General features: G+C 35.3%; 1 protein-coding gene across 1 annotated transcript in view; it reads left to right on the plus strand.

Annotated features, from left to right (window-relative positions):
• Positions 1 to 1,003: 1,003 nt before the first annotated feature.
• SLCO1A2 (solute carrier organic anion transporter family member 1A2) overlaps positions 1,004 to 9,736 on the plus strand; it is a 62,676-nt gene continuing 53,943 nt past the window's right edge. Inside the window, exons 1-5 of the mRNA XM_049783888.1 lie at positions 1,004 to 1,034; positions 2,330 to 2,521; positions 2,912 to 3,033; positions 4,649 to 4,790; positions 9,709 to 9,736. The exon at positions 9,709 to 9,736 is cut by the window's right edge and continues 105 nt beyond it. Coding sequence (XP_049639845.1) covers positions 2,974 to 3,033; positions 4,649 to 4,790; positions 9,709 to 9,736 — 230 coding nt within the window. The 5' untranslated portion in view covers positions 1,004 to 1,034; positions 2,330 to 2,521; positions 2,912 to 2,973. The remainder of the gene's footprint in view (positions 1,035 to 2,329; positions 2,522 to 2,911; positions 3,034 to 4,648; positions 4,791 to 9,708) is intronic.

The following is a 9,736-nucleotide window of genomic DNA, read 5'->3' on the forward strand; positions in this document are numbered from 1 at the left end:
TCTCAGGGAAGGATATTCTCCCAAATCTTCTTCATGTATGTACCACTATTTTTTGCCATGATAAAGTAAGGCTTTTGTTGTTATTGTTGCTATTAATTCAATTTATAGAATAATAATGTAAAATTAAGTGTGTGCCTCTCCCTGGATGATTTAAAGCAGTAAAAGAGTGTCTGTATATGTTACCTGGGCAAAAGGACACAGACAGAAGTTTCTTCTATTTTAAAAAAAAAATGCTTTCCTCTTTAGATTGAAATATGTTCTTAAAGTTAGCTATTCAAAAGGGGTGTCAAAATTTCAGAGTATTGCTGTTTTGTGGATGGAGTGTATCATGTACACAAAATTGAGAAGTTTAGTGAGCAGCGTCTCAATAATAATAACACTGAGAGAACAATTTATAATGTGATTTAGTTTGATAAAAACTCAACGGGGGAAGGGGGTGGTGGATTGATAGCACTATCTGGAAAGGTGTTTGCCTTGCACTTGCCAACTGGGGTTTGATCTCATAAGGTCTTCCTAGCACTGCCAGGAATGATTTCTGAGTGCAGAGCCAGGACTAATCCTTGAGCGCTACAGGAAGTGGCCCCAAAATAACAAAAGAACCCCCCCAAAACAAAACAAAACAAAACCTCAACCAATCAACCATCATCCAGCCAACCAACTAACCACCAAGCAACTCACTAAAAGTTGGGACTGGAAGACGGGGCTGAAACCATTACCTTTGTATGCGGAAGCTAACATTTGAAGGATGAAGACAGAGTTGAGAAGTCACAGGGTTCTCCACTTTATAAATTTCTGCAGGTTGTTTTCATTAGGAGTGAAGATTGATGGGGATTTGTTGGTGACACTGTGGCTCTTGGAGCAGAAGTCACCATGTAAGCAATACAGTCCTAACAAAAGGGGACTGTTCCCAAGGTTGGCACTTGCAAAAGCTATGAAGAAAGCTCTTATGCCTTCCCTGATTTGAGGCCAAACTGCTTGCTTCACAGTGAGGGGGACATTGATACTCAGGTTTCAAGAATTTTGTTACAGAAATGGTACAGTTTTGTTTCATTTGGTTTTTTTTTGCACTAAAATTTAAGTTGTATATTTGTAAAGCTAAAATGTTTTCATTGTTTAAACGGGAAATTAGATAATGATTATGATTTACTCCAGACTTCAAACATTACCTTTGACCTCAGCCATGACAATCATTTATAAAAGATTTGTTTTTTGGTTTTTGGATCACACCCAGCAGTGCTCAGGGGTTACTCCTGGCCCTAGGCTCAGAAATCACCCCTGGCCGGCACAGGGGACCATATGGGATGCCGGGATTCGAACCACTGTCTTTCTGCATGAAAGGCAAACGCCTTACCTCCATGCTATCTCTCTGGCCCCTATAAAAGATTTTTTAATGCAGTAAACTTACTCTGAAACACCTCTTGAAAACAGGCTGATAAAATCTGTTCACAGTTCTATGATGTCAGAGACTGCTCAATGACACTTACAGTATTTCCTATTCTAAAGTTGTGTCTCCTGTCTACCCAGGAAACTGAACATTTAGATCAGACATGTCTTTAAACCAATAAAAAGAGTGAGTGACTTTGACATCAATTGGAAGATCTGCTCTCCCTTATTGTTTGTACTCAAATATTGGCAAGAAGGGACAGAACAAAAGCAGGATGGATTTAACAGCATGGGAAATCGATGCCATGCAATAACACTTGTTGAATGGATATTGTTCAGAGGAATTTCATAAATTAACACTGAAGATACTGTTAAGTAATTACCCTGGCAACTTGACATCAATTACCAAAATTAATTTGCTGGAGTAAACATACTTCAATTTTAGGCTTGGAGACATTGCTCCCTGGACTGAGTGCAGGTATTGCATGTGGGAGGTCCAACGTCAATTCTTGGCACTTATGGTGCCCTGAGCATCTGAAGGAACAACTTCCAAGAACAAAGCCTCTGAAGGAACAACTTCCAACAAACAAACATAGACACTGAGCACCCATGGATGTGGCCCCTAAGCAAAAACAAACAGCAACAAAAACCAAAATACAGCAGTTTGAGCAGAAAATATTGTTCTATTTTCAAGATAAGATCAAATTTTGAACAGGAATTAGAAACATTTTAATAGAGTTTTTATCACCTCTTTGGTTTGCATATAAAAATGTGTGCTGGACACACATACGTCCAGCCTTCATATATCTCTATTACACTTAAAAAGTTCCATCTTTTGAGCCACACACATCTTAACTGGCAATTGTAGAATTCTTTGGGAGATCATAGAATTATTTGTTATTTTTACTTAGGCTATTTCCATGATTAAAATTCTTTGTCTCCCCAGGTTTCCGTGAATCAGCAGCAGTGCCCCAGAAAGTGTTTCCCTTCTTGAGATTCCAGGGAAGTCTTGGAACACAAAGAACTTGAAGAGGGAGCTCAGCCAAACAGAGATTTTTGAGACTTGGTAGGCTTTCCAGAGCAGATTTTTAGCACACATACAAATCAAAGTCTGTGTGTTCTGAAAGCAGGATTTCATGTAAGTCTAAGGACCTCACTTTGGTTCTATTTGTTTTGGCTAAAGAAATGCAAAGCTCTCTCTCTCTCTCTCTCTCTCTCTCTCTCTCTCTCTCTCTCTCTCTCTCTCTCACCACGTGGTCATTATTTTGCAAGGGAATCATAACAAATTATTCAAATATCTTTAATCTCACTAAAGAGTAAAGTGATTTGGTGTTGCTGTTTTCAATGGAAAATTAACGATAGGATCTTCTTCAGGACGACTATTTTCTAGATATGAATCAAAAGATTCCCAGGTACTTTCTGTAATGGAACTGATTCTGAGTATGTTACACAGCTTTAGTATTTTCTTCCAAAGAATGCCAATTTTTGGTTGTACCAATAATTTACTAGATTTTTGTCTTCTTAAAAGGATCAAATTAAGAACTATCAAGATTTAAAACACAAATACCTTGGTATACTAAGAAGAGCAACATGGGAGAAACTAAGAAAAGCATTGAAACCCGTAGTGTAAGATGTCTTTCCAAGTTGAAGGTAAGGGGATTTTAATTTATTTGTGTATATACATAACTTAGATCTTGAAAAAATGTACTTATATATTCTTCTAGCATTAATGCCATGCACCTGTTATAGCACTCGCTTCTTGCTTTAATGAAATCGTCTTCTTGAGAGTTTATCTAAGTAAAATGACTGATTTGGGCAATTCAATCAGAAGTGGTTTTGAAGAAAAAAGAGAGCTTCTGAAAACTTTTAGGCACACATTATGGTGCAGCAGGATTTTTTTTTTTTTTTTTGAGAATATTTTACGCTTACCTTTCTGGGACTTCTAGGCAAGAGGAATGAGGGGGTCTCTCTAGGAAAAGGGATCTTTGAACAGAAGTGCTTTGTTGATTAATATGCAATAGTTACTTCACAATGACCCAGTAAAACAATGTTTACTTTAGACTCTGGCAGCATAACAATCATTTGCTGTAAGAAATATGCCAATTTTGCTAGCTGTTTCTGATATTTCAGACTACTTGTGAACAGATTCTTTTTTTTTTTTTTGTATAGGCTTCAAAGGGATTTTTTTTTTCTTTAACCAGTGTTTGAATTTGTTTAAAACCAAAGAAGTTAATCATTGGCTTTGATTTGATAATAAGTGACTTTTCAAGCACTTTTCAAACTCTGGCACTGCTACCAATTTTCTCCTTATTAACAGTTTTTCTTGCCTAATTGACATAGGACATATCTATATATATCTGAAAGTGGAGAATTATTATATAGCATGAGAAAACTTTCGTCTGAAATTCCATGTTAATTATGGACAAAAATTTCCCTTAAGTGTTCTTTCAGTTCTCATATGCTCCTAAAACTTAGACGGCGAAATTAGGAATAAAATAATAGGCTCCTGAATTTATATCTAAGTTTTCATACTCAGATATCTGCTTGTTCATAGTCTGATTTTGGACAACTGTTTATCCTCTGAGCATCTAAAATATAGATAGGTATCATTTATAAATCATTGGTCTTCTTTTTTGAATACTTTAGAGTTTGCAAGATTAAATATTTATGCGAATGTTACACAAATTTTCAATTTACATGTTTACTATGTAAATTGAGAGACAAGTTTTAATAATAAATATTTTCTGCTTCTCTTGAAATTAGAGATATACGTTAACGTGAAATTCTTTAGAAGGTCTCCAAGAATTTTAAGCCTCAAGAAATTTTTCTCACACTATGGAATAATATTGTTAAGACTTCACTTTGTAAATACAAAGATTATTTTGTACTAGGCATGAGTCAGAATAGGCATTGCTTGTCTTACTATGGGAATAGAACCAGTTCATGAAATCCATTCAGTATTTTAGGAAAGGAGCATATTAAGGTCATTTTTCAGGTAGCCTCATAAAAATGATAAAAAAAACTCTTCTCCCAAATCAACTTCCTTAATATACTGTATATTTAGTTAAGAAGTCCCACTTAGAATTTTAAAAGGATCATGGTGTTAATACCTGAAGAATAGGCCACAATAAAATTTCTTTATTTATTCAAATATCCATATTTATTATTGGGGACAGTTTTGGTAAAAGATAATTTGTTAATAAGTGGTAAATATGAATTTTCAAATTAAAATTTTTTATGTTGTCTTTTATTATCTTCTCTTTAGATGTTTCTGTTGGCGATAACATGTGCTTATGTATCCAAAACCTTATCTGGATCTTATATGAATTCCATGCTCACACAGATAGAGAGACAATTCAATATCCCTACATCTCTAGTTGGATTTATTAACGGGAGCTTTGAGATTGGTAATTAAACATTATTATTTTTTTATATTTTATCTATGGCTTGTGTCTAAAGTTTACTTACTTCATTTGTGTTTTAGATCAGACATTTTAATTGATCATATGTCATAGAAAATAGATCAATGAATTAGATAACATATTTTTGTTTGAGGTCATACCTGACTGTGCTTAGGGCTTACTCCTGGCTCTGTGCTCAGGAATGATTGCTGGTAGGACTCTGGGTCCACATATGGTTCTGGGTCAGCTGTATGCAAGAGAAGTAACTTACACATTGTACTACTCAGTCTAGCTTACTTTTATTTATTAAAATATGAAGTTGCTAAATATCATTTGAGTATACCTAAAGTTTATACACACATTTACATATTTATACATATATCACATATATTTGCATTTATTTACATATTTCTGTGGGATTTATATCTTTGAATATATATTTGTGTGTATTTATTTGTGCTGGGAGATGATTTGAGGTATGCCTGGTAGTGCTCAAGAAATACACTGCTTGATGCTCAGGGCTTATTCCAAATATGACTTGGGGACCATGTATGTGAGGGAGATTGAACTGTGGGTTCCTGAATTCAAAGCACATACTTTAGCCCTTAGATACATATCCCTGACAGAGAATATTTCTCTTTAATCTACTGAAGGTAGCCAAGATCTTAATTTTTATATGTAGAAAATGTTCTAGAAAACAAAATAATTATTTTCTAAAGAAAGAAAAACAAATATTTTTCTACTCCTAATGTTTTTGTGAGGTTGAGATTTTTTATTTCTAAATGCAAAAGAAACATGACATTGCTTTCACTTTTTTCTATATTTATATAGAAAGAACTTATAGAGAAAAACCTAGTGAATTCTTTGGTTGTAATTTCTATGTATGATGAGGGAGTTATGGATGCAGAAAATAAGAATAAATGAACAATTATCAACAACTTTCTAGCTTCATATCTGAGTGGTTCAATAAAAATAGAGTAAGAGAGAATAATATTTATGCATAAAATATGCTTGACATTTCTTTAGAATTTTATTATAGCTTTTCCTTCCTACAATAGTATAGTTGCTTTTAATTTATTTAATCACTATATTAAAGACAAATCAGGATATCAAAAGAGCAAATTTGAAATACATGTTGTTTGACCCCAGCTCTTAGTATTCAACTCCCTCAGACCTTTTTAGATGCTATATATGGTCTATATATCAGATACAGAGTTTAAACTATGTGATCCCAGAATAAGTTCACAAATTTATCAAGAAAGATAGGCTATTGAAGAATAAAGTTTTCCAAGTAAAGATAAAAAAGCATTGAAAGTGATTGTAAAAATAGCATAAATGTGAGGCAACATCATTACTTGTTTGGTGAAGAGCAACACTTAGCAAAATATTTTGATCTGCCCAACCTCCCAGTGAAAATACTTGAGATAAGATCCCAGAGAAAAGGTAAAGGAGAGTCACTAAGATATTCTCAGGGTTATTATATTTCTTTGCCAAGGACTATATGATTGTAGAAATATATTTTTGATGGCATCAAATGAATACCACAAGGCTATACAAAGTCAATAATACTAAAATATAATTGCAAAAATATTGAAACAGTATTTTAATAGTAATATTTGTGCTTTCTATCAATAGATAACTAATATCTTTATTTGCTTCAAATTAATGATTCTTATCAATAATAATATTTTGGAGTATATGTAATAAACCTACTGAAACAATAATAGATAAAATCATTGATACATAGCTACTACTATGGTTTGGGCCTAACTTCACTTTCAAAGAAAATGCTGATATTTATTTAAAAGCAAAAATAACAATATGATTTTTTCTCTTTCTCAAGTTTATGGAATCCCTGATTTTCATCCTTGGAGTTCTTTGTAGACTGCAGGTCAGAAACTCCACTTTAAATGAAGGGTCAGTGTAATTTGTAGAAGGGCCATGCTTGAATCTGTAGTGGCCAAACAGACCTGGACAGAGAAGCCAAAATACAAGTACAATAAATAGTTTTCAGGGCCTAAGTAAGGATCATACTGTCAGGGATAGAGAGAAAATGAACTAAGGCATATTTAGGAATACATTTCAGAGAATTCCAGTGGCAGTTTAAATGTGACAGATGAGAAAAGAAGGTGCAGTCAGATTTACTAGGAAAGATGGGCAGTGGATTACATAGTAGGACTGAAACAAATTAGGGGAAAGGAACTAAATTTTGCTTGGGCTTATGGGGACAATGATGATTTTTGCTTTGGCAAATCATTTATGATACTACTAGGTATACGTGAGAGTAGCAATAACCACACAGTGGTTGTTTGAATCTTAAAGACTAGGAGCTGTCTGGCATAGAAGTATTGATGGATGAGTCACTAGGAGTGGATTCAAGTCAGAGAAGAGAACCCGAGAAAGAGTATGGGAAGTATGGTTTATATTTTGTATGGGGAAAACCAGATTTGGTCATGGACACCACCTGGTCTCCCAAACACTGCAGCCTGGTAGGCCCTTCAGGATAGGTAGTCCCCATCACTGTAAGGCCACATTCTCACACCCTCAAATAGGTCCTCCAGTCTGATGTTCTGAGAATTGCTGTGAAAAACTCTCAGACCCTGCATTCTATTTGGGAAAGTTTCTACTCCCAAAACAGAAAAAAAAAAAAAAGCACGATTTGAGAATTTATCCATTTTGAGAACTTATCCATGCATGTGATTCAACTCTTTCCTTCAATACTCCATACTTAGGGCTTGCTCCTTGCTCAACACCCAAAGAACCATATGTTGTACCTGGCATCGAATTCATGGTAGTCGTTCAAGGCAAGCAGTCTGCCTGTTGTACCAATGATCCTGCCCCTATCCTGACACTTTATATTGCAAAGAATGGGATATATTTTTCATTGAGATTTTTACCCCTCAAATCCAGACCCAGTTGGAAATCAGGGATAGAATATCTCTATTTGTCAACAGAAATAGACCTTTTGATGGTTATGTTGACCAAAATAAGGCTATATGTGACTCATGAGAGATAAATACCAGTCTGTCTGAATTTTATATGATCCAATACAGAGAGAGAATGGAGGAAGAAGGACCAGGAGTTATATCAAGGACAGCATACACTTAAAATATTTTTATTATAACACCATGATTTACCATGATTGTAGTTGTAGTGGTCAAACAGACTTGGACAGAGAAGCCAACGTTTAAGTACAATAAATAACTCTCAGGGCCTAAGTCAGATCATACTGTCAAGGATAGAGAGAAAATAAACATTCCAGAGAATTCCAGTGGCAGATTAGATATGGAAGATGTGAAAAGAAGGTGCAGTTAGATTTATCAAGTTGGTCATAATACAGTTGTTTCAGGCAATAAATATTCCAACACCAGTCCCACAACTGGAGTGACTTTACCTCCACCTGTGTCCACAGTGTCCTACAACCACCTGAGCATTTTCTATTTCAGGTACAAACAAATTTACTGAATATTTTTTGTTACAACACAAAAACAAATGGAATGACCAAAACTTAGATCAACAATGATCACTCTGGGAAAGAACTGGGTACTGAAAGGACGTAAAGTGATAAGAATGATACCACTTCAGTTACAATATTGCAAACCACAGTGTGTCAAAGGATAAAAAGGAGGGAGAGAGATACAGAGACAGAGAGAGGGAGAGAGAAGAGAGAGGCAAAGAGAGATGAGAGAGAGGAAGAAAGAGAGAGGGAGAAAGAGAGAAAGAGAGAGAGAAGTGTCTGCCATAGAGGCAGGAAGGGGAGAGGGCAGGTAGCAGGGCTTGAGGGAAATTGGGGATATTGATGGTAGGAAATGTGCACTGGTGAAGAGTTTTGTACACTATATGGCTAAAACTCAATCATGAATAACTTTTTAACTGTAGAAAACCCCCACAACTGTATTATGAACAACCTTATAAAGTATGGTGTTTAAAACAAATTTTAACAGCCTAAAAATAATCCACCCAACAAATAAACAAACAAGAAAAACAAGGATCAATTTGAAACAATTGTTAACATTTTCCATGGTTTACTGGATGCTAGTTGAGTCATATGTTACTTTTTGTTTTTGTTTTTGGGCCGCACGTGTCTGTGCTCTCAGATATTACTCCTGGCAGGGTAGAGGGACCAGATGAATAGATGGGGATCAAATCTGTATTGGATGCATGCAAGGCAAACACCCTACCACTGTGCTATCACTCATATGTCATATAAAATCCTTATATGTCACTTTTTAGGTTCACTAAAGAGCATACACTTTTCATCCCATTTCTTAAAGTTTTTTATTTTTTGTATTGGGGTCACAGTAATGCTCAAGGAACTAGGCATTACTGGAGTTTGAACTCAGGACCTCATGCATGAAGGCAAGTGATTCACTATTGAATTACATTTCTGGTCTGCTTAAGGGTATATGATAATCACAGTTTAAAAAAATTACAGTTTCTCAGAGCCATTTTTCGTTTGCTTTTGTTTTGGGACCTCATCTGGCAATACTCAGGGGTTACTCCTAGCTCTGCACCCAAGCACTGGGAACGACATGAGATGCTGGGATTAGAACCTAGGTCAGTTGTGTACAAGTGTACAAGGCACCCTACCTGCTGTACTATTCCTTTAGGCCATCGGGCTCATTCTTAACCTTTCATTACCTGGCCTCCTTTCCTCTTACCACTTTAAATGCTTGTGTCCTACAAAGATTTATTTATGAATCTAGGTTGCATTGTGAGGCAGAGATCACCTTCAGGGTAGGTAGAGATTTATTACTTATGCATTCCGAGTACCAATCTCAATAGTTATTTATTTTGCAACAAATGATAGAAATGAAGTCATGCAGCTGTTAATTTAAGATATATTAATACTTAGTGAAAAACTCATTTTCATCTCCTCTTTTTCCTAGGGAAAGACTGACTTTTCTTCTCAACTTTTTCCTAGGAAATCTTTTGTTGATTATATTTGTGAG

The sequence above is a fragment of the Suncus etruscus genome, chromosome 11, assembly GCF_024139225.1.
Source record: "Suncus etruscus isolate mSunEtr1 chromosome 11, mSunEtr1.pri.cur, whole genome shotgun sequence".
Taxonomy (NCBI): domain Eukaryota; kingdom Metazoa; phylum Chordata; class Mammalia; order Eulipotyphla; family Soricidae; genus Suncus; species Suncus etruscus.